Source organism: Fusarium flagelliforme, assembly GCF_020744385.1.
Source record: "Fusarium flagelliforme strain FIESC 12 MPI-CAGE-AA-0113 chromosome Unknown B0J16scaffold_3, whole genome shotgun sequence".
NCBI classification, from domain to species: Eukaryota; Fungi; Ascomycota; class Sordariomycetes; order Hypocreales; family Nectriaceae; genus Fusarium; species Fusarium flagelliforme.
Genome location: NW_025763505.1, coordinates 2269806 through 2297523, shown reverse-complemented (window position 1 = coordinate 2297523; position 27718 = coordinate 2269806). Strand labels below are relative to the sequence as shown.

The following is a 27718-nucleotide window of genomic DNA, read 5'->3' as shown; positions in this document are numbered from 1 at the left end:
CCGTCTAAATGGTTTCCACGCAAACGTCAGGTGTTCTTGTGGAGAAATAGCAAAGTCATAAATAGTAGGAAACAGTTACCGAGCAGTGCCCAGCCACCGGATAGCATGGCCGTCTGTATCCATCCTTGATTTGAGGAGTCATGTGTTTATGGCCAGATTGATTTTCCAGTTTCGAAGATGTTGGGGAGCAATGGAAAGGGTAGCTTCTCGTCCAGCTACCCCGCGATGTTCGTATGATGCCAGACCCCACCTGGTGCAACAGTGTTTGACGTGGTTTTGCATGGTATATCAGGCTACGGCGCAAAAGCTGGGTAGAGATGCTTGGTATTATAGCTAGCTTGGGTAGTGGTATCATAGGAAGGCCCTTCGAGGGAAGCTGACGCCCTCGACGGCGGGCTCGTCGACAAACCAGCTGCACCGCTCACCCGTGCCCTCATTGACAAGGGTACAGGGCAGGCCACCGTCGGTATCGAAGATCTGCTTCATGATATCCTTCTTGCCGCCACCAGTGGCGACAAATGCAACGCGGACAGAGTGGTTGACCACGGGAAGAGTGAGCGTGATGCGCTTTGGGGGAGGCTTAGGAGAATCCTCGATAGGAGCGACCCAAGCGTTGGCCTCGCGGAGCAGCTCATGGCCGGGGAAGAGAGAGCAGGTATGTCCGTCAGGTCCACATCCTAGGAGGAGAAGGTCGAAGATGGGCAGGCGGACAGAGTCGCGGCTGGCGAAGCTAGCAACAAGGGTCTGCTCATATTGGTCGGCAAGTTCCTGGATATCGTTCAGGTACTCGGTGTTGATGGGGTGGACGGTAGGCTTCTGATCCTCGGGGATCTTGTCCAAAAGCTCCTTCTTCAGAAGAGCATAGTTGGAGTCTTCGTGGTCGAGGGGCACGGCACGCTCGTCGGCGAAGAAAATTTCCCAGCGAGCGAAATCGACGACATCGTTGGGACCGGAAGAGGGGGCCAGAAGGGCCTGAGCGAGTGTCTTGGGCAGCGAACCACCAGAGACAGCAACCTTGAAAGCGCCATGTCGAGCGATACCGGCAGCCTGGCTTTGAATAACATACGACCGCAATGCCGGGGCAAGAGCGTTAACGTCGCGGAAAGCGAAGAGATTTGGCTGTGTTTTACCCATTGTCACGTTGTGGTGTGGGTTTTTTGAAGCTTGTGGTGAGTTATGACGATGGAAGAGGGAAAAAATGACAAAGACGAGAAAAAGACCAGCGACGGAAGAAGGCTGATGAGTCTTTTTCGTGCAGCTCTAGGCGATCCTTGACCTAGGCGGGAGAAGAGATAAGTGCGGTCAAGGGTATAGAATTGGTAATGAAAGCAGAGAAATTGTCAGGATCCAGTTTGACTGCTGTGGAATAATTTGATAATAAGTCGTGTAGACTGAACTGGCAAGAAGCTTAGAGAAGGCGGGGTTTCATGGAAGTCCCGACCCGACGGGTTTTCTGGTTTCTGGCAAGTACAGGCTGCTACTTCGTCATAGCAGTGGATTAGATTCGGTAATTGTCGACCCAGGCTTCGAAAATGGGGAAGCACCTACCCACGAGTAGGACCAGCAACTGTGGGCGGGAGGAAGGTACGGGGCGGGGACCTGACCTGGGACGAACAGACGGATGGAATGGAAGGAACCACGATAACTTCTCCCAGGTACCTCAAAATGACAATACCTAATGAGGTAGGGACTGTACGGCAATAGCCTAAACCTGTCTCAGATACCTACAGATAAGAGCTCCGGGGAGTGACGTGCTAGACAGCGTAGTAGTCTGCCGTTTTGGCTTTTGAGTTCTGGCCTGTCTGGATCATGTTTGGTTGATTCTCTGTGACCATGTTTCTAGATAATGCAAGCCAGAACCTGGACCACTGCACCTGTTTAGCCGCGTGCTATTAATGAAAGCTAATCGGAGTGCCGTTCATCCCAGGTGATTACCGCTTGACAGGTTGGAGGTTGCCCGTTGGGTACCTACCTAGGTACCTACCTATGCTGTAAAGTGCATATAGTAAGTAGCACGTGGCGATGGTTCAAGCATAATACCGTGATGGAAGTGAAGCTTTGGTGAGAAATTAGACAGCCGTCGTGATTACTGTCGTTTTAGCAAGCGATTTAATAAACATCCATATCGAATCGAGCTACAGAGTACAACGGGCTGACATGTGGTTTTACAGCCAGTAGTTGCTGACGTGCTATTGAGCCCTACTTGACTTGACCCTGGTTCAAGAAACAGGCCAGTGTAACATCATCATCACATAGTGGTGACACAACCCGGCATCTATAAACTGCAGTGATCGAAGTAGACACACTGCCGACTGCACTGTGAGCCGGCAATGTGAGACTCTTATTACTCGTGGATCTTAGTTCCCTCAATGCTTCAGTGATATTCAAATAAATGTTTGAGGTCCAAAGGTCCTGATTCTGTACAGTACCTATCTTGGTCAAAAAGAACAAGGGCCAATAAGAGCCCTCGGACTTCTGCCGTCCTTGAAGGTTTGTCATACGGGATCCAGTACAATCACAGGAAACAGTTGTACGATGACTGGGAAACATGTATTTATACCCGATAGTTAATCTCAAGTGCCTTTCTCTTGCTTGTCAGGACTGAAAATCCATGACATGAAAATTGTAAATGTTTGAGCGACAAGCATGTGCTTGTTTGTCTTGTCTTGTCCGGCTTGGCAAATGGCTTTAAGCTACCTGCAAGTTTATGACGTAGCTGCACCGTTAGTTACTAGGCGGGTTTAAGCGCGCCGCTAGCGGTTCCGTTGAAGCATGAGCGCTTGTCTCACCAAAGCAGTCAGTGCAAGGCTAGAGAATAGTGTAGAACTTGTTAGTATGAAGGTGGACGTTGGGAGACTCGAGGAAATAGTTCGTGATAAAAGTCCGATTTTCCCTAGGTATATTTCCATGCCGAATACAAACTCGTCATACAGTATTATGGCTCGAACCAAGTGCCCCCAGATGTTGGATTGATGTAAGTCACTACCTAGTAATCACCTCAGCCCTGTCTGCAGATTTCTCAGGGCAGCAGCTAGGGGCTGGCTGAACCCTTGTCCCTGTCTCTGCTGTCTGCCCCTCCAGCCTTCAACCCCTCCATTGATGTTTCCAGCCCCTCCCTCCTCCATGGGCTGGACAGAGGGATCATGGGTACCCAAGGTATTGGACGAGTCTAGAAGCCTCCGAAGTTTTTGATAACTTTCTCTCTCTTCCCCTAGGTAGGTAGGGGATCCATTCGTCTAGCATATCTATCTTGTCACCTGATGGAAAATTGCAGCATACCTAAGGTAGCTGTTCCTTTCGGGACTACAAAGAGGGGTAATAAATGCATTTTTAATCTGCATTGTGTAAGAGACGGTGAGTGCTCGTCTGTAGCCATCGAATTCTTCATGCATGCAGGGCATCTAGCAAGCTGCGAGTGAACCAACAGTGAGCTCGATTACATGCGAAAGCGACGTCGACTCTGAGACAACGACTCTGCCAAGTCGGTATCCGGGTTTTGATAACTGGCATCGAGATTGGGGTGTGAAACTGTTTTTGCCATGCAAGTTGTCGCTGTGAGCTAACCTGAGAGGTGCCGTAGACTTGACTACCTGAAGAGTGCTTCTACGATACTCTCCGGCTTTCTTAATGGATGCCGCGATTGGTTGTTTCCTCTGGACCATCACTAATAGATACCGGCCCGGCAATTCTAATGAATGGGACACGATACCTTGCCGAAATACTACTGCGGTCAGATTCTGCCATTGATTCGGACATTGAAGTGAAGCTCACAACAAAATTCCTACTGATGATAGGATGATACCCAGCAATAATGACGATAGAGAGAAAGAACCACAAGGACCCCTATAATGCAGCTTCCCTGCGAATATGTCTTCCGGACTCGAGCTCTCTTGCCTTTTTGTTAAGTTACCGTAAGCTATTCTTGTCTTACAGATTCGGCAGCTACATTTAGTACGCCGAATGGGATGGTGTGGCGGACCTTTTTACTGTGGGACATTCAATTTTTTTTCCCTTTCTTTTCCCATTTTTTCGAAACCCCGACTGTAAGATGGATGGATGGACCCTGACGATCAAATCATCAATCAATTCAATTCAGACTTGGCTTTGGCATCCAATCCCCGGAACCTTCTCTCCGCCATCCTTCCACTGCCAGCCAACAGCATCAGCTAACACGATATTGGTCGACGGTTGACCTCGCCAAGCCTGTTTTCATTACGATTGTTTCTTTGTCTAGGGCCAATTACGTCGCGAAATACCCTGCCTTTTCTTCGGCAGTAATATCAAGATTCAGGGTCTTTACGGGAATCCCTGGCAGCCAGGGAAAAGCCCCCCTTTCGTTGCACAGCAGAACTAATATCAAGCCTCTGTCTTGGAAGAACAGCCGTATCCCCGAACTCTTGTTCTACTCTTCAATCTCTGGTCTGTCGTCATTTCTAGGGGTATCTATCTACCTGTCTTACTCGAATGCAACTATTTCCACTGCCGATTTGTGCCGGCTCCGAATTTTGATTTATAGGGTCCGCAGCCAGGTCTTGGCCTAAATCCATTAGTTCAACTTTTCCTTCACCTCTCTGCCTTTATCTCTACCTACACCACCTCGGCTTCCTATTTTACACACAATCTCGACATGGACCCGACAGCTCGGAATGAACAGCTGTTGGATCGGCGATCACAGCTCACCGAGGGGCTTTCCAGTTTACCTTACGATCTGATACTCTATCTTGACAGGGCTGCTGTACACTCAGATCTAGGGTATCCAGACCTTGCAGCCGGCGATGCATATCGCGCACTCACTCTTGCAGATGAGGTTCTCAACGAAGGTTTTGAATACCATGAACAGGCTTTCGAGTCGCTGCAGATGCATACGGCAGTCCCACTTCCAGACGTTCTAGCCCACGGAAACTTACCTCAGGACGACATCCAGGCCAATGACCTCGGATCCGAGATGGAAGACGAAGCGGTTAAGCGTTTAGCCATTCTGGCTCAAGTTCGTGCATATCAAATCCTCTCGCTCGGTCTCTTGCTCTGCGGTTCCCTACAAAGTGCTGCTAGCTTCTGCCAACGCGGTCTTCAACTATCGCCGTCGAACCAAGAATTGCTCGATACGAAAAGCAATATTGTCACTGTTGCTCGAAGAAGACTTCGCCGTGATGATATTGATATCGATTATCCCAACCTCCCTGACCAAGGTCTGGTGCGCCGTGAGGTCTATCCTTGGAATGACCATGAGCCTGATCGCTTTGCTCCAGAATCGCTGGCTGAGCTCAACGAGCACTTGAGTGACATGGCCCCCAAGTGTGCAGTCGAAGTCGCTACCCTGCCTGTGCTATTGGAAGGAGCCAGCAGTACTGACGACTACGAAATAATCCCGACATGCAAACAACTCGGCGTTTTCGCCAAGGAGGACATAGCCCCCGGTGAGGCTGTACTCAGAGAATATTCACTCCTTACCGCCAATAACCGACTGAAGGACTCTATTTGCGACGCCTGTAGTTCTGACCTACCGCCTTTGGGTAGCGAGAATGAGCCTGTCAGCTGCCCTGAATGTTACGATACTGTCTTTTGTACACAGTACTGCTTTGACCAGGCCATGGAACGATATCATCCAGCGGTTTGTGAAAAGGATGTCGACGCGATTGCTAAGGACCCTGACGCATTCGAGGCGGATCAGACACTTTACCTTTTGCTTCTCTCCAGGGTACTTGCGATTGCAGCCCACGAGGAGGTCAACCCTTTAGACGTCCGAGAGGTCAAGTACATCTGGGGTGACTTTGTCCCAACTCGAACCAACGACATCAACGTCTCACCAAATGCTGGCCCACCACCTGAGTGGACACTTCCCTTTTCTTTCAAATACAATATTGAGACACCCCTCCACGTTCTTGAGAAAATGGATATCGATATCTACGAAAACTTCGGCGAGTACGATCTTTGGGTACTGAACACACTGTACGCCAAATTCCGCGGCACAGCTTCAGCTCGTAAGAACCCTAGAGATGGTCGACCTGATGTTGCTGCTGTACATCCTTACTGGTGTCTCGCAAACCACGACTGCGACCCCAATGTCACCTGGGAATGGGGCGGACGCATGGTCCTCGAAGCCAGAAAGGAGCGTGTGGTTGGTGGCCGACCAGGAGGTATCAAGAAGGGCGAGGAAATCCTCAACCACTACTGTGACGTTAACCTCCCCGTACAACAACGAAGGGAATGGGCAAGAGGCAGCTTGGGTGGGTGGTGCATGTGCAAGCGATGTCGCGATGAGGCTGCTGCTGCTGCAGGCGAGGGAGAACAGGCCTGAGTGCTTTATACCAATGGTTGGCTTTATGAGAGCGTGGAGCGGGTAGTGTTGACCCTTTTACGGGATTGGTTTAGACAAAATGGGTGATTTTTTCCAGAACGGCTGTCGATGTATCAATGTTGATCATGGAACACGGACAAGGAGGAACTTTTTAGTATACGAAGTCATGTATAAGCGAGACTTCAGCAAACGAAATGATTTATATGTATCTTTGACGTCTATTCTAGTTGCAGATCACCTTGATGTGCTCTTGACGAGTGCCTCCTCGCTTAATAGGTGATACTACATACTTAGCCATACATCCTTCGACAGTTCAGGGATTGCTCATAAACCAACGTCGAATTGATGTAGGATGATACTCAAGTTTAATCATCGCAGCTAATTGAAATGGAGTTTTTGTAGCCTTGGTGAATTGTCCCTCAACGCAATTAACGATAACTTAGTTATATTCATATATCATCATCTTACCTCGGTTGCTCAGGTAGCGGTCGAGGTCCTACGATTTGCCTGCGACCAGCCCCAATACCTATTGATCCCTTGTTCTGGCTATCTCCACCGGTATAACCGGCCCATTGTCCGACATCCCATCGACCACCAATACCGCCGCCGATGCCCTCAACGCCTTCGTTAGAGCGCACTGCCGCAGCAGTCTCCTTCTGTGCATCTTCCCACTCACGTTGTCGCTGACGTTCCATTTCCATCTCGCGCTCCAGGAGTGATTTCGATGCCCAGCCACCAGCCTTGGTTTTGTTCTGACTTTGAGTACGGCGCTGGTCCTCAGCATCTTGCTCGGCTGTGGCACCAAGCTCACGAGAGTAAGTGGTTTGGGCCGGTGGTGGTGAAGGAGCAGGGTTGCTCGACAAGAAGCGATCGGTACGTGTTGAAGGCGCAGGCGAAGTCTTGGTTGCGTATGCGGCAGGGTCGGGGAGAGGACGGCTGCTCGGCGCTAGTGACTTTGCCTGGGGCAGAGCAGTTGGGTCTGGAAGAGGACGAGGTGACCTGGAAGGCAGCACGGGAGGGGTACTGGCTTGCACAGCCTCCCTGTTGAAAGGAGAACGAGTGCGCAAGACCTCTCGCTCGTCCCTAGACCACGAATCAGAGCGAGTTGGGGGGCTCGATATCAACTTGGGCTTCGGCTTCGGCTTAGGAGTAGGCCTGGCATCGGCGCTGTCTTGACGTTGAGCTCGCTCCTGGCGCTCTCGCTCATACTCGGCTTCGCGCTGTCGGGCGAGTTCCAACTCCTGCTCCAACTGCTTAACCCGGTTCTTGTAGTCGTCCTCTGAAGCGCCGTCCTGCTGCGACGCCCCTTGCTCAGCACGATATTGACTCAGGAATTGTCCTGTAAGTTTGGAGTCGTTACGAGTTTTCAGAGTCTTTCGCTCTGTAGCCAATCGAGCGTCGGCCTCTTCTTCCTCCCTGCGCCTTTGGTCCTCCGTCAACTTCCATTGTCGTTCCTCTTCCTCCCAACGTCGCTTCTCCTCTTCCGCCGCTTCTCGTTCCTTTTGTCGCATCTGCTCCGTCTCTTCCTCCCATTTTAGTTCCTCTTCAACTTTGGCACGATCCTCTTCCTCGGCTCGCCGCTTTTCTTCCTCTTCGGCTTCGAGGCGGATACGCTCTTCCTCTTCCTTTCGACGGCGCTCTTTATCAGCAAGGGTCGGTACACGGGGACTGGCATTGGTGATTTGTCTCCTCCCACCAAATGATATACCCAGGTTGCCTTGACTGGCGCCTCCTAGGTAGCCATATTGAGCGATATTCCAAGCTGGCGATGTGGTGCCCTCATGCTCCTTCTTACTCCAGCTGCTAACGGCGCCAGGAGATTCAGGTCTGTTCCTGGGGCTCTTGGTTGGGCTCCATCTTCCCGAGCCGGAGTCACCTGTTCTGTGAGGCATCATAGCAGAGCGTCCGAACGCAGGTGATTTATTGCTAGTCACAGATGCACCACGGTCACGAGTCGAAGTAGGGGTTCTTGAGCCCGTTCCTTGTGGTGTAACAGTTTCCGGTCGGTTCTTGGGCCCAATCGACACAGGAAAGTTTTGAGGGTTAGCAGCATGAGCTGCTCTACTGAATGCGCCGATGCACTGTAGAACTTGCGCCGGATCCTTCTGCTCGAATAAATCGACGGTTAAAAACGTATCGTGTTGCTGAAGATTCAAAGGCGGAGATTGGCATGCGCGTAGGAATAGAGAGATGTTTTCCATTTGTACAAAAGGCATGGCGGATTTCTTGAATCGGAGGCCTGGTGGTGGTAGAGCCAGATTGGCGAGTCTGGGAATCGTATAAGTCCCGCATCCATGATCGTCAAGACCGGGGTTGACTTACTTGCACAAAGCGACTCCATCTTTGAGGCCCTCAAGAAGATCTGATGAGGGGAGATTCTCGCCTAAAATATCCTCAATCCATGAGCGGGCTTCGTTCGCTGCAGCAGGTGTGTATTTCTCTAAGCGCATCTTGCGCAAGTCTTTATCAAGTGACGACACGGACGCCATGATGACGGATTCGCAGTTGTATTATCGAGAGGTAGTAATTCAATCACTTCGAGGAACAGAGAATTAGGTAGGAATCTATCTCGGCTGGTACGAGTTGGCACTGAAAAGTCGTGATTTTGTCGTGAACTTGTATACACCGCGCAGTGCTGTCGCAACTGTTGCACGGCTTCAATAGACAGGGAGGGGTATCAAGTCGCAGCAAAAGAAACAAAGTCGTCTCCAAGAATTTTACAGGAGATCAACTTTCAGCGGTGCAAAATGTGGACTGGGAAGTATAGGAAAAAGAGAAAAGTAGGATCGTCCCCGAGGATCCGAGGTGAGAGGTATTCAAGGAATTTAGTACCTTGATCGAGGTAGGCAAGATTGGGCGGCATGACACCCAACGCCCACTAAGAAATGACGTGGACTTGATATAGGGTGGCTGGGGTTACCGGTTGCGGTGGCTGGAGCATCATGACGTGGCTGAGAATTTGTCATGGATTCAAGACTTCACCATATCATTTATCGTTTGCGCCCCTCCATGTTCTTTTGGTGACATTGACTGAAACACCAGACGAAAACAAACAGGCGCAATGGCCATGAAACAGATTGGCCCTGTCACCAAGGCCTGGTACAAGTGGAAAGCTCTCCGCCTGCCGTGGCGCAAGCGCTTTCTCATGGGTTCGTTCTATTACCACCTTCCTCTCCAGCCCCATTACTTCCACTTACACACCTACCAGGCTTTGATCTCCAAGGCAATACATACTGGGAGTTTCGACTCACGCGCGGTGCCGAGAGTAACGAGCGTTGGCGACGAATTGTTCAATACCCGTCATCAGCGCATTACTCATCTGTAAAGGTCCCTCCGCAGTGGCATCAATGGCTACGACACACACGGGAAGAACCCCCAAGCGTTGAAGAGCAACAGAGCGAAATTGTGCGTCAGGCAAGAATGAAGAAGCTTGCTGCTGAAGCGGATGCTCGATGGGAGGCGAAACCACGAGTTATGGAAGCGCCACAGGCTGCACCGGCACCTCTGCTGCAACCAGCCAATGCCAGCTCTGCAGGACAAGATGGCAAGGGTACCCAGGCCGATGCAGGTGCAAAGAAGGCTGAAGATGAGGTCGAACTGAAGGACGACCCTTGGGCCAAGGCCAAGGCAAAGGCACCGGGCGAGACATGGCAGCCTTCTGCTTGGACTCCGCCAGCAGCCAAGAGACGCTGAAGCAGACATTGATTGGGCTTTAATCGTTTCTTCAGCGTCCTTTCGCAGTCATGGACACCACATCAATTGTAACAATATTGTATAAAAGCGAGTACTGAGAGTAGGCACAAAGCAGATCTGTTGAGACAAATCTGGGATATCATCATTCATTACGACATTATGTCTTTATATACAGGTAGTCTATAAAAAGTACAATACCGAACAATCAGCGGAAACTCCCAAACACCACCGTTTTTATGACGCCTCTTCCTGTTTAAGTTTCAATGCTTCAAGCAAAAATCGAATTCTTTCCCCAGAATTGGTAAGAATCTCTTGGGCAATCACATCAGTTTCGTCGCTCTTCATTTTCCCGGTACGCCGCTTCTTTGCTTTTGTTTCCCGGGCCGCGATGCCCTTCTCAACAGCTGCTTCAAAATCTTCCGAATATTCCATTAAGTCACAGGCCCACAACAGCTGTATAGCGTCTTCGACAACCAGAGACAGCTTTGCGTTCTCTTCCAATGCCACGGTATTGGCTGGATGAATGACATAACATTGTTCCAGCATAGGCAATGTCAACGCCCCTCTGGCTTCACCTTCCTTGTCAACTTTGGAAGGGAGCTTATAAGATGATGGTAATAGAAGGTCGAACATTTCCTTGGTAATGGTAATGCGTGCTTCAGAGACGAGGACGTTTGGCCGTTGGCAGGCAAAAAGAGAGAACATGGGAAGTGGTAGAAGTTTCAACGACGCACAATACTCTTCGTACAAGCGATTGAGATCGCCTGGTTTTTGTAATGACCATGTTACTGCCGAGAGTAATCTGAAAAGTCGAAGGCGTAGGTTGACCGACTCGACGAATCCTGATGCATGAGCTCCAGCGGTTCCCTGCTTCCGCGAATCTTTGGGCTTTTGAGGGGTGGGCGGTTCAGAAATGCCCGAAGACATGGACTCATCATCGAAGTAGTCCCCAAATTTATCGTTCTCCAGGTCCAGTATTTGCTCCCGCTTTCGTTTCTTAGACTGCTTGCGCGGGCCTCTGGGCTCTTTGTCGAATACCTCTCGATAGGCAGATGACGATATTTCGCTCCCATCTGCGAACAAAGCTTTGATGTATCCCCTGGCTCCATTTTGCCGACCGTTTTGTTGATTCATATACATGATAATGATGGATTCATTGCGTGAAGTACGAGGCATCTCGCTGTCCGGGCCGTTCGCTTGCTGTGCTTCCTTATCGCGTCGCTCGCGTTCGTCCCAGTCGGCCTCTAAAACTTCAAGCATGAAATCCAGCCAAGCTCTCCAGTAACTCCATCTTGCTGGGTATAATGTGCTGCAGTTGAAAGCCCAGCCAATGGTAGACCAAAAGTCCTGTCCACGACTCCAAATGCTCCCATCGTTTGAAAGCTTACCTTTCAATCGTTCGTCATCACCGTTCGAATCTGCATCAGACATGTCGCTATCGTTTTCATGTGCGTTTTGATCCGACCGGCGAGCCCATCGCGATTCGGAAATAAATTGGAAGGCTGTTCGGAAGTCGGCATTGACAGGGCCAACCAAGCGAAGAATATTGCGCAGATAATCTAAGGCATAGGAGGGAACATCGAGCTGCTCCTTCTTCTCGGCGCGAGTAGTGAGGAGAGGGTGAATCATAAGCGTGTTCAAGAGGGCGAGATGGGTTGGTGGAGGAACAGGAACCGGCTTCTTTTTAGGGTTGCGTTTAGATGCGCCTGATGCGGCAATGCTGGTGAGGAGATTAATGGCAGGGGTGACTATTGAAGAGTCAGAATTGATTACATAGAGAGAACAGTATACGCGCAAACATACAAAGTTGTTCTTCCAGGAGGATCTGGCAATGCGACTTCAAGTCGCGGGGCAGGTGTCGCGCATCGCGATAGGGACAAGGGTTGTCATGTACGGGGCTGCTGGCGGCTGTAGACTTATCGAGAGTAACATCGTGGGCTGTTACAAAAGAAGTCGGCGACGATAGACTGGAAGAGGATGACGCCGTTGCCATTTCAAGTTCGGTATACAAGACATTCGCGAGTGATAGGATATAAGAGATGGGGAACCAGGATAAGAGGAGTTGGTGGGAGAGTTAGTAAAGTGGAAGGAACCTAGGTCGGCATCAATTTACGCGGTTGGGATACCGAAGCGCGCCTAGCCGCGTGCACTATCAAATTGACCTGCCCGGGGAGCTGGAGGGGCCCGGGCGGTACCTGAGCTACGACATCAAGCGCTAAAACAGCCTAAACTCAAATTTAATCGCACTGGGCCGATTCACTCAGTGACGACATCACCTGGAATGAATCACTGTGCGGAAGGTACAGTACCTAGAAGCCTCAATGCATACAACCACTCTTAGGGCCCGCACTGACTTTCAACTAGGCACTTACTGGATGGCAAATGATAAAAAGGATAACTACTGGCTGTGGTTCATTCCATGGTGGTAATTCGCAAAAAGAAAGCTGACAAGACTGGGATTCGAACCCAGGCCCCTTTCGAGACTGCGAATCGTTCTAGTTCGAATCGAACCTGAACACAGCGCCTTAGACCGCTCGGCCATCTTGCCTTCGTTGCTTGTTGAAGTGATGGCATTCAGGAAAGACTATGTTCATGAAGCCGAAATTGGAAAGAGCGTTACCTGACTACCAAACCTCAGTCACTTCCAATTAATGAACTTATGGTTGTCACAATGTGCATAGCAGAGTAATAGTAATATATTCGGGTGCTATCATACCAATAAATCCTGGTAAACGTCATCATATTGAAGGCTACACTGACACTATCCATCAGACATCTATCTCTGGCGTCGACTTGCCGCCTTGGTCTAATGCGTGCTCAGTCTCAAACTTACGATCCAGGCTCTTTGCCTTGACACATGCAAGCGATACCCCGAGCGCAACACAAGCCAACAGGGTCAAAACCATCCAGACTGTTCGTAGGCCCATGATGTAACCGTCAACGATGGTGTCCTTCATCAACTGCATACTCTCAGGAGACTTCTTAATGATCTGAACCAGCGCGGATGCATCCTTGGCCCATTCATCGGCCTTGGGGGAGAAATCTGTACTCTTCTCAATTTGTTTGCGGAACTCATTTTGGAAAGTGACTCCGCCGACAGCAACTCCAATGCCTTGGCCGAGAGAGCGACAGAAGGCATACAGGCTGGCGGCAAATGGTAAGTCGGAGTTGGAGGCAGAAGCCTGAGCAGCAAAGGCTTGGGCCGAGTAGAGAATGCCTAGGCCCAGTCCTCCGGTAAGATAGATGAGAACCCAGCGGAAGGTTTCTGTGTCTTGATCAAGGAGCATCATCAAACCCATGCCTAAGGGTACAAGAACCCATCCAGCCCAGATGAAAGGTCTATAAGTGCCTGTCTTGGCAATCAAAAGACCGACCACGACAGCAGCTGGTGCGACTGTACCGGTGAATGGCAGGACAGCGACGCCTGCAGAGATCGGCGTCGAGCCCCTGATCTCATGGTATAAGGGGACATAGTAGACCAAACACCATACGATGATACCGTGAATGATGGTGGCGAAGTAGGCGGAGAGGGCTGTAAGGGAGGTGAAGAGACTGGGTCGGAGAAGAGGATCGCATCGAGAGTACTTTCTACAGAACTTGATATGGATGCCAAAGGCGATGAGGCCAATGATGCCAAAGACAAGAGGAGTAACAGTTCTGGGACTGCTCCAATCATACATGATACCACCTATGAATATCAGTTAGTACAATGTAAATCACCAGTTGATTTAGTGACAACTCACCCCAGCTGAGAGGGATCAAGAAGCTTGTCAGAGATCCAACAAAGATGATAGTGCCAAGCCAGTCAAACTCCTTGATCTTGGTGTTGACTGATGCATCCTCCTTTCGCTTGATACGCATGGTAATAGGAATAAGGATGTAGGCGACACCACAGAATGGTAGGTTGATCCAGAACAACCAAGGCCAAGACACTTCAACAAGAGCGCCACCAATCAAGGGGCCAAGGATGCTACCAATAGCCCAGTTGAGAGAGATGAGACCGAACCATTTTCCTCGTTCTCTGAGACTCACAAGATCTGTGGCGATGACATATGTTAGAGCGAGAATGCCACCAGAGCCAAGACCTTGAAGGGTTCGACCTCCAAGCAGGACTGCGATGTTCTTTGCGAGGGCGGCCATTATACTACCGCCCGCGAAGATGGTCACCGAGGCAAGGAGAGCAGGTCGGCGACCAAAGATGTGAGATAGAGAAGCGACAGGAGGTTGGATGACAGTTGAGGCAAGGAGAAAACTGGTACCGCACCAGAAGGCTTCAATAGCTGAGGCCCCGATGTCTTCTGCAATAGTCTGTGATGTTTATTAGCACAGTCTGCCAACCCAACACCGATGAGTGATAGATCTTACTGGTAATGCAACACAGATAATGGTCGAGTCAAGAGCAATGATGAAGGTAACCAGGCACAACGTGCCAAAAGCCCCATAAAAGCGCCATCCATGAGGTTCCGATGAAGGACTGTCCTCAAATTCCTTTGGCTGTGTTGACGAATATCCTAAAGAAGGGGCAGAATCTCGGCGGACATCTTGGCTCTGTAGAGGGTATGGATTTGTAGTTGTTCCAGGCACATTCAAGGAAGCAATAGCTGGCGCAGAGGTCTTCTCCGAGATGGTATCATCCTGAATAGCAGTGCTTCTCTTGCTATCATTGATGACAACAAGAGTTGGGGTAGTTTCCATCGCTCGGGAGGTCATGATGAAGGACAAAGTATTGATCATCCGAGTGTTGTATTCGACACTAGGGAAAGAAAATAGCAGGCGATCCTGTCTCCTTCTATTTAAACCAATCGACCATGCAGGAACTAGCCTTGATGTAAGAACACCCAACACCCGGGGATTGACTGTTCACCGCTGACTTCCTCGGGCTCACCATGCTCACCATCCTCATCAGCCAGCCGCAGTAACTCATAACTTGCAACTAGTTCTGCAAGAACAACAAACGTTCTGACCCTCCCTCATCCAGAAACTCCAGCTTCATCCATAAGGTTAGTGACGAGGGACCACTAGTTACTCTCCTGGGAAAGCTCCATCGCTTTTTCTTCTCAGAAGAGGGTCCGATGGTTTGGACAACTCCACTTCAGCTCAGCCCATTATCAGAAACTAGTGGTTTCTGAGGCACAAGTACAACTCGGGGGTTAACCTGTCTATTGTTCATTGAGTTTCTTCGGGGCCCTACCCATGACGCTGCCCCGACGCTAGTAGGGGAAGCTATCGATGACAACAATGCACAGGTAGCTTATCGGTCATAGGTAGTAACTGTATACCAATAGTCGGGTTCTCTAGTTCAATGCCTCTGTAAGCTTATATGTGCTTAATTGCTCAGATACTCCAACGCAGACATCCCAACGTAGACGAATATGGGTATAACTTTTTGGCTGGTAGGAAGGACGAGAGAGCTTTTGTATCCTATCGGATATGCTTCCCTACTAGGATTGATTCGGACCCGAGATCTCACTAGATATATGTAGCTAACAAACGCATCAGCCCTACCGCTGCAACGCTCCAGACTAGACTTCTCAATCTAAGCCAGTTACGACCCTAGCGCTGCCTTCAGCTCGATAATCTGAGCCTCTCGGCCAGGCCGTTAGTCCATAATTCACTGCATTTCGATCCAATATCAAGCGGATCAATACACCATAGGGCTAGTTCCCAAGATAGTTAACAAGCTGTGTCATACACCAGTGTTACAGCTGTCTTCTCTATCATCGTATGGTTTATTGTTAACTAGTCCACCTACACGCCATAGTCGAGCTCTTTCGTCCATGATGCAGCCTAGGTTTTCTAGTCAATCAGATTGTTGATAAAATTGCTTCAATGTTATCGGAGGTTATGATGCCGTGGGCGAACAACGTCTATCCGTTACTACAGGTAAGTCCCACGTGCAATGGGCATGGCCTTTCCTCTCAGTCGTCATCATAAGGTCTAAATGCTCCGTCTCTCGCTTTAGAACATGGTGAGATTGTCTTGGTCAAGTCTTTGGTTATGGAAGAGAACACATTCATGGGAAGAGAATGGGATATTCGGTGGCTAACACGGATATAAGACCTTTGTTGTCTTAATTCTTTATGCAATTTGATGCCCATGCAGCCGGCGCTTAAAAACCGCGCGTGTATGACCATAAATGACCAGCACCTTAAAGTGGCTAAGTGGTCTCTTCCTCGTTGCTGAGAGACGTGTAACAGAATCAGGCTGGACATCATCTTACCTTCCGTTTTTCCGCCATTGAGGCTCAAATAGGCTGGCCAGTGGGATGACTTATGGGCTTGTAATACCACAGCGCAGATCACGGATGTTGCTATCGGACGAATCATGATCGATATCTGCACTCGTGTGACATCGACAAGATCTTCTTCCCGTCCTCTGTAACCAGTAAGTTGCTGCTCACGGGCCGTACCGCCCATCAAGTGTGTGACAAGTAGGGTACCTACTCAAGACTTGTGTAAGTGAAAATTGAGACTTCCCAAGATGCAGACACCTTTCTTCTTATGATTGGGCGACAGATACTTCTGATATCACGAGGGTGCTGGTTGGGTAAGAAAACCTGGCGATGCCTCCTCCTTTACCTTCACCGATTCAAGATGTAAATATATCCGGCGTCTTCAAGACACCATCTTCTCACGAGATCGAGGCTGAGCCTACTGATATGAAAAACCAACTGATGTTAATATTGACCGCTCTTTGTAACTCTCGACATTGTTTCGTCTTTAGATGTCGATAATTTGCTGAATCTGGGGATGGAAAAGGCATCCACAGGCAGGCCTCAGCGGGGCTGAAGCCGTGATGGATGGATGGGTGGGTAAAAGGCATATAGATGGCAGTCAATCTTACCAACGTTCATTGCTGGCCCGAGACTTTTGGCCCGCCCTCATGATGCTGCCCAATGGCCAAATTCTCCAGAGACCCTATGTGTTAGACTAGCAGAAATTGGACAATCGCATGTGAGACTTAGATTTGAGTGCTTGAGGGTGTATAGTCGCTCTTTTGTCTGGAGAAAAAGTCTAGGCGTTCAACTGCAATATTTGACGTTTGCAGTGTTGGTTAACACAAGGGTGCCAAGTGAGACTTCCAGGCTGGCGAGGGTGCCTACCATGCTGTCCTCAGTGATGCCCATCATTGCAGTCCGAAAACATGGAGGCTACCCTTTGAAAGATGAGAGGGTAACATTCGCAGATTCGTTGCATATAGTGAGCAAGAGCCTTGGATGTGTTTTTGTATTTTGCTGCCTTGCTGTTCAGGGGATGCAGTAAGATCTTCGCAACCAACGCCAACTGTGAGACAATATTGGGGGGAAGAGGCACCAGGCTTGGGCGTCAACGAGAAAGCATTGTTATTCCGGCTTATCTGTATGATCTCATCCCGCAATAGTCGCTCCCCATACTATGGTAATGGGAGATATTGGAGAAATCTTCTGCTTCGAGTAACAAATCTTCTGTATCAATAGGTAAGGAAGATGAATTGGTGCAGAGACCTGTGAACTGGAGCATGCTGTGTCCACGGGCAGTAAATCGAGTCGCCTCCATTCAGTCTGTGCCGTTTCATTTCAGGGTTTCTGAAGTGCTCCTTCCTTTTGTCCCATCGGGTTTCTTCGGGCAATTCCATTCTTTTTCTTTCCACAGGCAAGAGTTACCTCTAACGCTTGCGTCTGCTGTTTCCTGTTTGAAATATTTGGAGATTGAATGATAACACGGACGTTCCTACCACAATTGGTCGGTTCCTCGGACCCCCACTCACTCGGGAAAGAGGTCGGCAGTCAAGCCCAACTTTGGACCCCTTTTCATCGTTAAACATCCATTTTGGAAGATTGAGAAACTTCTCATTCTGCGACTCGAACTCTCCGGAGTTATTCTCGAGAAGCTTCCAGCAACAGCTAGCGCTTGCTCTGCTGTTCACATAGCTGAGCGCCATGGATCGCACGACTGAATGGTTCCACTACCCTTTCGTCCACTTGAAGCACTGCAAGCGATCGTTTCGCAGATTTCTTGCTGTCGGTTTTCAGCAACTCTTTTTGTTGGAGCGCCAATACCCTACGAGAACATGGATCAGCACCACACGGTTGAATTTCTTGAGCTATCGCAAGTGCGACGGGTTGACCTCAAGCTGGCAAGCGACTGCCTTCGCAGCAATCTGGAGTTATCTGTATCTCACGCCCTGATGTCAGGCGCATAGTGGACGCAGAATGAGCACTATCGGACACCGCCCACAATTGAATGGAAAGCAGGCAACTATGCCTTCAAACCTGGCGATGACTTTTCTGAAGAATTTCAGGACGAACGTGGTGCAAGTCAGCGTCACTCTGAGCATAGGTCCATTTTGGAGTGTACCTACCGAAAGGCGGTCAGAATGTCCAGGGTTGCTGTAGGACTCGGCGTCTGGGACATTGAAGCCATGGCCTACTACAAGGCCGGGGGGCTCGATCGACGAACGTTAGGCCAATGCCAACCAGAAAATGCGTTATCGGCTCAAATTACCAATGGACCAGACCTGTCAACCCCTCGCCATTGACCTTCTTCCCATGATGTCGACGAATACGAGGTGAAACACAGTGACGGCACTGAGGGAACTAATGCGATGCGAATTTTAGTCTTTTGCCAGCGGAGAAACTGAACCAAAGGGATTCGACGTTTGATTTGGAAACAAGGCAACTCTTCTGCCTTTCCAGTTCGCCCGCAATTGTGAAGCCGGAGACAACCTCAACCCCGAAACGGCACGCAGATAAGCAATGAACTTGGCACCGACCACCTGCAATACGCCATTTCTTACTCAAAATAGCACAACTAACTCACACACACACTAAATTACAGGGCAGGTCCAAAATCACAATCAATCCAGCACCGACCAAGGTGATTATTATCAGACAGGCATGGTACTATGTACAGAGAGTACAAGTGGGGCATTTCTATAGCGACGACGGGAGAGACGCACGCAAAACGCGAAGTACCACCATCTAGTACTGGGGATGGAAAGGCCCATTGAGCCGATGAATCTTGCTTCTGTTCCAAGTTTCCTTTCCTTCAGCGGTCTATCCGTGTCAACACAGGATGTCCATGCATTGGCATCAAGGGCGACCAGAAGGGACAGCCCCTATTGCGTTTTGTCACCGCTTCAAGTTCCTGCACGCCAATGGAATCTAATTTCCCATTCGACTTATTCCTGGCGCTCGTCTTGGGTCGGTTGGAAACAAAACACGGTGCTGGAAACTGACATCGGGTTAGTAAATGAAGAAGAAGAAGAGGTCAGGTATGGCCATGCAGAACCTTCAAATAGCAACCTATTGAACATTTGTCTACAATAGACATGTTCTCAAATACACACGGTCACCCATCAGTTTGTCACATATTTGGTAGTGGAGGCCATGCTCTGTATTTGTGATTGAAACCCCATAGCGGAGGTTGTTGCCTAGCAAGTGACATAGGCATGGATTGGCCGGAGGTACCTGCCTTCTAACAATTCAACAAGCGACACCTGGTTAACCTACTGGGGTTGTTGCAGAGCCTGATATTTCGGCTCTTCACTCATGCTTTTTTCTCCTTTTCTCGACATCTTCACTTTGCCCTCCTGTAACTGCCATCACGCCTGCGGTACATGTCTTCGTGACAACGTGCTTTTCGTCCATTCTAACACTTGCCCTCTCCTATCAATACCAATTGCTTACATACGATGTGCTCTACGCCTCCTGACTCGATGCGAAATCACACTTACTTCGCTCTGCAGGGAGGGGATTACCATAATGCACACAGTACACGCATCATTTCGAAACAGAGGAGTATCTTGAATTCCCAACACTACCTATATATGAGAGAGATAACTTTAACAATATCCCCAGGACTTCCACATCAAAAACTGCCATCTCAGCTCAATTGCCGCGTAAAAGATTCGCCATGAGCCCTGCAAACGCTAAAGAGGTCAATAGTGATTTCTCGAAGCCTCGAAGCACCCCCTGGCTCAGCCAGCCAAAAGCTATTACGAACGCTATATAAACCGCCACTTCCCCAGTAGTTGATTCGACATTCAGGGATTGGATCCCAGCAGGAGCACAGGTGAAAAGCCCAATGATGAGGCTCAAAATGGTGAAGAGCACAAACCCCATCAGCCCTTCACGGTAGTAAACCTGGGAGCCTTCCCCAATCTTTTCTACCTTCACACGGAATGGTATCTGGTAATTGTCACTACAGATCGCTCCGCGAGCAATGTAAGGGGTGACTCACGGCTAGCACTTTACCAACTTTGGTGGTCAGGGCGAGGGTGATGAGTTGATTCATCTTGTCTTGCGGATTGAGTGACGCCCAGTCATGAGTTGGTTCATCAAGGAAGCGGACATCTTCATCCTCGAGTATGTCTCTCATGTTGTTCAAGAGCTTCCGCAAGTATCTGCTTTTTGGCTGACTGAGACCAAGGATCTGGTTTGTTTGGATCATCATTTCGTCTACCATTCAATCAGCTTGTGTTGGTCAAAGGGCTTCCCATTTGTATGGCTCTCACCATATCTCATCATTGTTTCGACAAGTTTGTTTGAGAGCTCTGGGGCTTCTTCACCCGCTTCATGAGCTTTTTGCACTGCTGCATAAAGGGAGTCGACACGATTCGCAAAATGCCCGAGACAATACGCATGTATTTCTGTGCAACGGGGAAATACCATTTGTCTTGGGTCACGTTGCTGCTGTCGAGACATGCGAAACCAGCCCTTAGGTTCATCTGCCACGGACTTTAGCACTTGTTAACGGCATCGAGATCCAGCAACATACCTTGAACCTTGAGCTGCCCCTCCAGATCTACTGTGAAGGTAGGTCAGTTTTTCTCCAATGCCAATGTTGTGTCTATGATCTGGTACCTGATGCGTTGAGTGTTTCACCTCTCATCGGAAGCTCGAAGCTCTGAGGCTGCTCAACTCCGCCATGGGCTGTTCGCGGCTCGTCGGGTTGACACATGTTGATGCAAGACAATTTAGGAGCAAAGAAGTTTGTGCTTTCTGGCTTTTGGATGCGTTTTTTGACCGAGCTTGGATTGAACACTTCACGAGGGTTTTGACGCCTATTTATCTTCGAACATGGACTGTATCCTTTTGGATGATCTTTCGCCCAGTTGAAGGCAATCAGGCTCGCCTCTGCTATTGCCAACATCACATACACCATCCTCACACCGCAACTGCGGGCGCCTTATTGTTTTGTCGTTGCGCCTTTCTCGATCACAGCTTCAAGATGCAATTACTACGTATATGCTGTATGCAAAGCAGTCGGGCTATGCCGAGGAATAGCAAAAACGCAATGTGACATACATGACCGACGGTTTCGCCTGTCAGACATTGGCGCACCTGCAGATTGCTGCAGATCGAGGCCTGCGACACGTCACATCCATACCCCCTACCGTACTTTGGCAGTACCAGGCTTGTAACTCAGTTGCTCAGCCCCTGGCCTTGACCAACCAACGCTATCATGCGCCTGATAAACGCTTGGTCGTGTAAGTGACGAATCATGTGAAACTACGCGTCTATTTCGAACAACCGATTAAACAGTATTGCTCGCCATGTCTGATGCTGTGGACTTTTTGGTTAAAATATCGCTGGTTTGGTGGTATTGAGAACTTGGAGGACGAGAGTTTTAGACTCTGGTAACTGAATGTTTTGTCAAATCTGACTACATAATCTCCTTTAAACCCATTAAATCCTCCTGAAGGTGCATTATTACCTAATAGAGCAACAACTTCTTTTTGAAATAATCTCTCCAGCTATAAACCCCATATTTCCCTTTTTTTACCGTAAATTTATTATGATCTGAAACTTAATGGTCAGAGTGACTGCTAAAGCCCGGGTTTGGAATATGCTGAGTACATACGCTGGCAAGTTCCTACTTTTTGTCCTTCTGTTTCTTCCTCCTTCAAGCCGATATATGTTCAACTCGTGTAGATGCGTAGAGACTGGACCAGAGGCGCAATGGCAGAGCAGCTCTTACTAGCCTCATCTGGAGGATTATGAATTGGCCTCTCTGGGCGGGACGAAATCGTTATGAAGCACTTATCCCGGGATGATGATATAGCGACCACGGGACACAGGAGGAGTGTTATGGGGGTTAGGTATAATGATAAGCCGACCATCAGGAGGTTTAGGGACAGGCTTAGGGATAGGCTTGGGGGCAGGTTTAGGGGAGTCTGGTATGATGATCGTCATATCTTTGCGCTCGTACGCTTCTCCTCTGGGCATGGTGGATAAAGACAAAGAGAGGCTGAATGAACTTGTGAGAGAACAAGTGTAATAGTCGCTTGGTTTGCTACAGATGAGCTTCCAACTCAACCTCTTATAGCTCCCCAGCAAGAGAGCGCAACGGTCTAGGTCCCTTCTATTTACTTCGCTACGCTATCTTCTCAAAGCTGTGAATTTCAAGAAAAAAGCAACACCGTGAACAACGGTGTTGAACGACCGTGCGGATGCATAAGCGAGTCAAGCTATCAAATGGGACTCTTGACCATCCTGCGTCTTACGATGAATTGGGCATAGAGTATTGTGGCTTGAGAAGATTTTTTATTTTGGTGCGTTTCAAAAATGATACATCAGCGCCATGGCATGCTCGGAGTAGTATTCACAGCTCGCTTCGTGAGCGCTCGCCTGTCCTAGGAGGGCTACTCCGGAGGTCAGAAGTATCTTAGCAGGGTGATCGTCCTTTTACTCATTAAATACCATGACCTTGGCTGCAAGCTTCAGCTGAAGAGAGTATTCTCGTAGAGGTAGCTGCATGGCGAGGTCTTCTCCTGCTCGATTCTAGCAAGGAGACTCATGAAGATGAACACTACTCACTGTTAACGGCCCACCTGTACTGGTACTAATTGCAAGGTAGACGGGGGATGAAAGATAAACAAGCCCCCCAGCCACCGCGGGAAGTTCAACTTCCTTCCGGTGACACTCAATTTATGGCCCCTTAGAGGTAGCCAGCTCTTAGCGTAGTATCCGAGAAAGTCCTACGCCCAAGCTGGCCATATGAAGTTGGCAAGAACACGACATATGATGGTTTACTTTTAACAGTTGCTCCATTGCTTCCATTCAAGCCCAGATCTTCAGATGCCTTGAACCTCCCAGTAAAGAATAAAAGAAGAGCCAAGCCAAACAATACACCAGAATTGAACATCAATGGCTGAGCTGCCTGACAGGTGAGAGGATCTACACTAGGTACAAATTCACGAACATGGTATTCCTATTACGATGTCAGCAATTGGCTTATCCGTTCATACTTGGCGCCAAGTCCTTGTTCTTTCTGAAATTTGTTTTGTCTCCTTTATACTCTGTCTTTCCAACCCTATTTCTTAGGTACCTTGCTGTGACAGGCTCTTAGCTTGATGCAGACCGGGATGTAAGGTACAGTGCAGACTCCACTCTATCTCAAAGGTGAAAGCTGATTTGTCAGTCTTGCACTACAGTACCTAGTACTTAAAAATGTTGAACTTGGCTACCTATGTAGGTAGGTAGGTATAAAGACGAATACGGTCTCCAGGCAATCGACTCGTCACTTTCTGTCAAAGCGAGGCTGTATCATACAGATGTCAAATACCAATGAAACACATTTTACTCTCTTAGCTTGCTCGTGCTTATGACTCACTGGACTGTCTAATTTTATCTACCGTTCATGTGGCTGGGCGTCATGGCCGTTGGCAAACTACCGGGATCTGAGTTAATGGCTGACAGGGGCAAATGTACGGATACTTAGACTCTTTTTCTTGTCACTTGTTCAAATACGAATCATTTGTGAATAAGTTTTCATCTTTAGTAGGTAGTTATGCTTCCTTCATGGATATAGTATGTACGAAGTTATGGAAGCAGTCGGGTTGTTCCATGTGGGGCCGTGGCTAGGTACCTAGCGGTTATCTCTTATCGTTCGTTATCTTAGCTTCTCCAGGAAAAAAAGTTATGGAAGGTTCCACCAAGACTTACTTCTCTCTACTGTTCATTCAAGAGTTCAAGACTTCATTAATTCAAAATGCCCAAACCCAGAACAAGACGTGGCGCTGACCGCGAGGAGAAGAAGAGAAAGAGACTCGAAGATACCGAACAGCAACAGTCACATGAGAACGACTCCAAGCGCCAGCGCACCTTCGAAGACGACATCAACAACAATGGCTACGACTACCAAATTCAGAGCCAAGATGTTCAACAGGACGGCCCTGGTGAGACCGAGTTCTTCGGTATGCTTGCTGAAGAGGAGCAAGAATACTTCCGACGGGCCGACGAAATGCTAGAATTGAACCAATTCCCTTCGACTGAAGACCGCGACATCTTCCTCGAAAATGTTTACAAGGAGGCTGAAGGCAAGGAGCTCAAGCTTGCCAGCAGTCAATCTTGCTCGAGACTGATGGAGCGAATCATTCAACTCTCGAATACTGCGCAGAAGAAGCATCTCTTCGAGGCTTTTGGCGGACACTTCCTCTCGCTTGTTCAGCACCGATTCGCAAGCCACTGCTGCGAAGCCCTCTTCTTGCGCTCTGCAGGTGTGGTCTCGCAGGAGCTTTCTGGTTTTGTGGTCGACACCAAGGGCACCGATGCAGACAATACGAAGCCCGAGACTTCAATGGAGGATCATTTCCTGGCTACACTCGATGAGCTCGAAGGTGCTCTGTCCTATCTCATCACTGATCGGTTCGCATCTCACACTCTGCGCGTGCTCTTGCTCATTCTGGCTGGTCGACCTTTGGAAGATGCTTCAGTTCGAAGTCTCGTCAAGAGCAAGAAGAAGGAGAAGATTTCCGTCGCCGGATCTAACGTGACAGATGAAGCGAATCAGGGTTTGAGAGCGGTACCTACATCGTTCGGCTTGGCAGCGAAGAAGATTATTCAGGACTCGACTGCTGGAATGGATGCTACCGCCTTGCGAGTGCTCGCCAGACATCCTGTCGGAAACCCTACGCTGCAACTTCTGCTTGAGCTCGACCTTACGCTTAACAAGGGTGACCAAAAAGCAGAGTCTGATCAACCGACTCTACTCTTTCAGCTCCTGCCTGGTGCTCCCAAATCTTTGCATGACGCTTCTTCGGAGGCTTCTGAGTTTATCAACGGCATGATCTACGATCAAGTTGGTTCACGACTTATCGAAACCCTTATCACCCACTCCCCCGGCAAAGTTTTCAAAGCCATGAACCAGAACATCTTCCTGCCCAGAATCGAAGGCTATGTCCGAAACGACATCTCTTCATACGCTGCCATCCGCGTTCTCAACCGGCTGAGTAAAGACGATCTTGTCCAGGCCGTGGAGAAGATTGCACCCACTGTGCCTCAACTAGTCGCCAAGTCCAGACTTAATGTTCTCAAGACACTGTTCGAGAGATGCCATGCTCGTGGTGCCAACGACGAGATCAAGAAGCTTAACAAGGGACTGAAGGAGGGATGCGGCAAGACGCCAGCCGACTTGGTCACTTTCCTTTGCGGCCTGAAAGATGAGGAAAAGAAGCAGAAGGATGTTCAGCAGTTGTCTAAGAACGAATACGCTATTCAATCCCACGGAGCTCAGCTCCTGACTACTCTCCTCTCGATCCCCGGTCCTACCAAGGGCGTCCAGGAGTCTCTTCTTGCTCTCGAGCCAGCTACCATTGTTCGCCTCGCCACCACCTCCATGCCTACCGTCACCGTCCTCACAACCGCCTTGTCCATCTCCTCCACAAACCCTGCTTTCCACAAGTCCATTGCCAGTGCCATCATGCCTCACACACATGAGCTTGCCGTATCGCAATTTGGCCACAACCTGATCAACGCTATTGTCGAAGTCCCTAGCAAGGGCAGGGAGCGAAGCATCCCTTTCCACATGAAGGAGGCCTTTATGGCACGGCTAGGTGAACACGAGGCAGAGCTTCGAGACAGCTGGATGGGCAGAAGTGTCTGGCGTAACTGGAAGGGCGATATGTGGAAGACTCGCCGTGGAGACTGGAAGATCTGGATGAAAGAGGTTGATGCCAACATTCCTTCAACCCTGCCTCAACGGGGACCCAAAACTATCGAGAAGGAGAAGCCCAAACCTAGGCATACTCAGGAGGCTGTAGATGAGCCTGTTGTTGAGGAGCCTGTTGTTGAGGAGCCTGTTGTTGAGGAGCCTGTTGCTGAAGATCCTGCTGTTGAGGAGGACAGGATGGACGTGGACGAGCCAGCTCAAGAAGCCCAGGATGATGATGAAACCAAGGAAAAGAAGAAGAGCAAGAAAGATAAGAAGGAGAAAAAAGACAAGAAGGAGAAGAAGGACAAAAAGGAGAAGAAGGACAAGAAGGACAAGAAGGAGAAAAAAGAGAAAAAGAAGAAGAGCAAGTCTGACGAGGACAAGGCAGATGAGGAAGTTGAGGAGTAAAAAAGCGTTGTCAAAAGATAAGTGGTCACAGATACCCAGAGTTGAGCCAAAAAATAATTACTTTATTTGTTTAACCCGTGTATATTTGTCGATGAGCGTTCCACCAATGTGCAATGTGCCATAATGTTTGTCTCTTCCCGACTCAAAGGCGAGAAAGTTGAAGAGTCTCAAAGACAGCAACAACATTGATAGGCAAGAGAAGGTTGGTCATAAAAGCACATAGATAGGAGTGCATAATTCTAGTTACATAGTTGTCACATATATCGCATTCAGCATGTCTCCATATGCCAAGAAGCGAAGCATGAAATGCCTGCCCAAGATCATTAAGTGGTCTCTGGCTTGTTCTCCTGTCTTTGACCTTGAGTATTTCCCAGTGTGCAAACTTCGTGTCGACTTACATTTCAAGGAAGACGTCTGAATTACGCATTACACAGTATCTACGGAAACAGATACCGCCATCTATTATTCCTCATAATCACATCACACAAGCGAAAGCACATCCAATCTGAGCGCCAGGGTGTCAGAAGAATTGGCCGCTGTAGCTATAAGAAACGAAATAATCGAGTTACATTATGGATATTACTCTCTTTTGACGTCCCAACCCTTGGAAGACAATTCTTCTGTTGCCCACCTACTGGGGTATGATGAACCATTAGGTCTTTTCTGACCTGCACACCGTTCACTCTGTTGAGGAACAGGCAAGTCTCTTTAGCTACGACGTGTTTACTTCCTGCGTAAGACTTTGCTACGTTCTATCGTATGGCTCATGGCTGGTCATTTTGTCGTAGGTTTTACCCCACGACACAAGAGCGACCCAATCTCATGTGTTTAAGATCGGGGTTATGCATAATAAAGCTCGGCCGGGCCTTTCTTATCAAACCCGTATGCTCTTCACATGCGAACGACGGTGGAATTTATGTAAAGAGCAAATAGAATTCGAACACCTGCAAGATGCACAGGTGAAGTCGAATTGAGACGGGTCTCTCCGTCTCTATTCTCAGTAAAACACGGTATGCACGGAAGGGACGCCGGAAATCCCGAGGCTGGAGCCAGTGACGACCTATGAGTAGTCCGACTTACATCGGGGGCCAGGCTGCCATGCACCGAACCAGTTTGTCTGCCAAACTTGTCTTTTGAAGCGCCTGCTTTCGTACTGTTGCCCTATCCCGAATTTCGAAGCAAGGTTGCCGAGTGTGTAGGCTAATAAACAAACTCTGCGTAGTTCAGATCTGTTCAGAAAAGGAGGGGTCCGAAGGTAGCTACTGCTTTTGGTGGTTCAACTGAGGCGGCGGGGTTGCTGCTCTTATTGTAGTGAGAGAGCTGACTGAACATCAAGCTAAAGATGAAGCTGGAAGCTCATCTCTCAATGCAAGCAACTCTTTAGCCAGATATCAACACCTTCTAT

At 49.0% G+C, this 27718-nt stretch overlaps 8 protein-coding genes and 1 non-coding gene across 9 annotated transcripts; 3 read left to right on the top strand and 6 right to left on the bottom strand.

Moving 5' to 3' along the window:
* Positions 1 to 351: 351 nt before the first annotated feature.
* B0J16DRAFT_318373 (glucosamine-6-phosphate isomerases/6-phosphogluconolactonase-domain-containing protein) lies at positions 352 to 1134 on the bottom strand (the record flags this gene model as incomplete). The annotated part of the gene is made up of 1 exon (XM_046125442.1): positions 352 to 1134. One exon carries the CDS (start codon positions 1132 to 1134, stop codon positions 352 to 354), a length of 783 nt encoding a protein of 260 aa, XP_045984640.1.
* Positions 1135 to 4144: 3010 nt separating this feature from the next.
* On the top strand, positions 4145 to 6530 carry B0J16DRAFT_100282 (uncharacterized protein). Its single transcript, XM_046121251.1, has one exon. It carries the CDS (start codon positions 4628 to 4630, stop codon positions 6296 to 6298), a length of 1671 nt encoding a protein of 556 aa, XP_045984639.1. The 5' UTR covers positions 4145 to 4627; the 3' UTR covers positions 6299 to 6530.
* B0J16DRAFT_100281 (uncharacterized protein) lies at positions 6531 to 8906 on the bottom strand. Its single transcript, XM_046121250.1, has 2 exons — positions 8621 to 8906; positions 6531 to 8566 (listed from the first exon to the last, which is right to left on the bottom strand). The coding sequence occupies exons 1-2, from the start codon at positions 8785 to 8787 to the stop codon at positions 6763 to 6765; spliced, it is 1971 nt and encodes a 656-aa protein (XP_045984638.1). The 5' UTR covers positions 8788 to 8906; the 3' UTR covers positions 6531 to 6762.
* A 393-nt stretch (positions 8907 to 9299) lies between these two features.
* On the top strand, positions 9300 to 10205 carry B0J16DRAFT_337892 (uncharacterized protein). Its single transcript, XM_046127398.1, has 2 exons — positions 9300 to 9447; positions 9507 to 10205. Exons 1-2 carry the CDS (start codon positions 9360 to 9362, stop codon positions 9989 to 9991), a joined length of 573 nt encoding a protein of 190 aa, XP_045984637.1. The 5' UTR covers positions 9300 to 9359; the 3' UTR covers positions 9992 to 10205.
* Positions 10206 to 12070, bottom strand: B0J16DRAFT_413149 (uncharacterized protein). Its single transcript, XM_046133361.1, has 2 exons — positions 11795 to 12070; positions 10206 to 11739 (listed from the first exon to the last, which is right to left on the bottom strand). Exons 1-2 carry the CDS (start codon positions 11982 to 11984, stop codon positions 10226 to 10228), a joined length of 1704 nt encoding a protein of 567 aa, XP_045984636.1. The 5' UTR covers positions 11985 to 12070; the 3' UTR covers positions 10206 to 10225.
* A 303-nt stretch (positions 12071 to 12373) lies between these two features.
* B0J16DRAFT_361911 (major facilitator superfamily domain-containing protein) lies at positions 12374 to 14701 on the bottom strand (the record flags this gene model as incomplete). The annotated part of the gene is made up of 3 exons (XM_046129781.1): positions 12374 to 13679; positions 13735 to 14299; positions 14357 to 14701. 3 exons carry the CDS (start codon positions 14699 to 14701, stop codon positions 12760 to 12762), a joined length of 1830 nt encoding a protein of 609 aa, XP_045984635.1. The 3' UTR covers positions 12374 to 12759.
* On the bottom strand, positions 12437 to 12539 carry B0J16DRAFT_t102. The gene has a single exon. It is a non-coding gene; the product is annotated as a tRNA-Leu (tRNA).
* A 5117-nt stretch (positions 14702 to 19818) lies between the features above and the next one.
* Positions 19819 to 21483, bottom strand: B0J16DRAFT_100211 (uncharacterized protein). The gene is made up of 5 exons (XM_046121249.1): positions 20835 to 21483; positions 20749 to 20778; positions 20486 to 20698; positions 20212 to 20429; positions 19819 to 20159 (listed from the first exon to the last, which is right to left on the bottom strand). The coding sequence occupies exons 1-5, from the start codon at positions 21133 to 21135 to the stop codon at positions 19860 to 19862; spliced, it is 1062 nt and encodes a 353-aa protein (XP_045984634.1). The 5' UTR covers positions 21136 to 21483; the 3' UTR covers positions 19819 to 19859.
* A 2188-nt stretch (positions 21484 to 23671) lies between these two features.
* B0J16DRAFT_284563 (armadillo-type protein) lies at positions 23672 to 26548 on the top strand. The gene is made up of 2 exons (XM_046124026.1): positions 23672 to 26067; positions 26164 to 26548. The coding sequence occupies exons 1-2, from the start codon at positions 23965 to 23967 to the stop codon at positions 26311 to 26313; spliced, it is 2253 nt and encodes a 750-aa protein (XP_045984633.1). The 5' UTR covers positions 23672 to 23964; the 3' UTR covers positions 26314 to 26548.
* The last annotated feature ends 1170 nt before the right edge of the window (positions 26549 to 27718 follow it).

Excerpts from the sequence above, each read along its gene's own strand:
- B0J16DRAFT_100282 (XM_046121251.1), top strand. The coding sequence starts at position 4,628 with ATGGACCCGACAGCTCGGAATGAACAGCTGTTGGATCGGCGATCACAG.
- B0J16DRAFT_100281 (XM_046121250.1), bottom strand. The coding sequence starts at position 8,787 with ATGGCGTCCGTGTCGTCACTTGATAAAGACTTGCGCAAGATGCGCTTA. Across the intron at positions 8,567-8,620 it reads GATGGAGTCGCTTTGTGCAA|ACTCGCCAATCTGGCTCTAC; the intron begins GTAAGTCAACCC and ends TACGATTCCCAG.
- B0J16DRAFT_337892 (XM_046127398.1), top strand. The coding sequence starts at position 9,360 with ATGGCCATGAAACAGATTGGCCCTGTCACCAAGGCCTGGTACAAGTGG. Across the intron at positions 9,448-9,506 it reads GCGCAAGCGCTTTCTCATGG|GCTTTGATCTCCAAGGCAAT; the intron begins GTTCGTTCTATT and ends CACACCTACCAG.
- B0J16DRAFT_413149 (XM_046133361.1), bottom strand. The coding sequence starts at position 11,984 with ATGGCAACGGCGTCATCCTCTTCCAGTCTATCGTCGCCGACTTCTTTT. Across the intron at positions 11,740-11,794 it reads CCTCCTGGAAGAACAACTTT|TCACCCCTGCCATTAATCTC; the intron begins GTATGTTTGCGC and ends ACTCTTCAATAG.
- B0J16DRAFT_100211 (XM_046121249.1), bottom strand. The coding sequence starts at position 21,135 with ATGGTGTATGTGATGTTGGCAATAGCAGAGGCGAGCCTGATTGCCTTC. Across the intron at positions 20,779-20,834 it reads TGAAACACTCAACGCATCAG|TAGATCTGGAGGGGCAGCTC; the intron begins GTACCAGATCAT and ends CTACCTTCACAG. Across the intron at positions 20,160-20,211 it reads AAGTTGGTAAAGTGCTAGCC|ATACCATTCCGTGTGAAGGT; the intron begins GTGAGTCACCCC and ends GACAATTACCAG.
- B0J16DRAFT_284563 (XM_046124026.1), top strand. The coding sequence starts at position 23,965 with ATGCCCAAACCCAGAACAAGACGTGGCGCTGACCGCGAGGAGAAGAAG. Across the intron at positions 26,068-26,163 it reads AGCCTGTTGTTGAGGAGCCT|AGCAAGAAAGATAAGAAGGA; the intron begins GTTGCTGAAGAT and ends GAAAAGAAGAAG.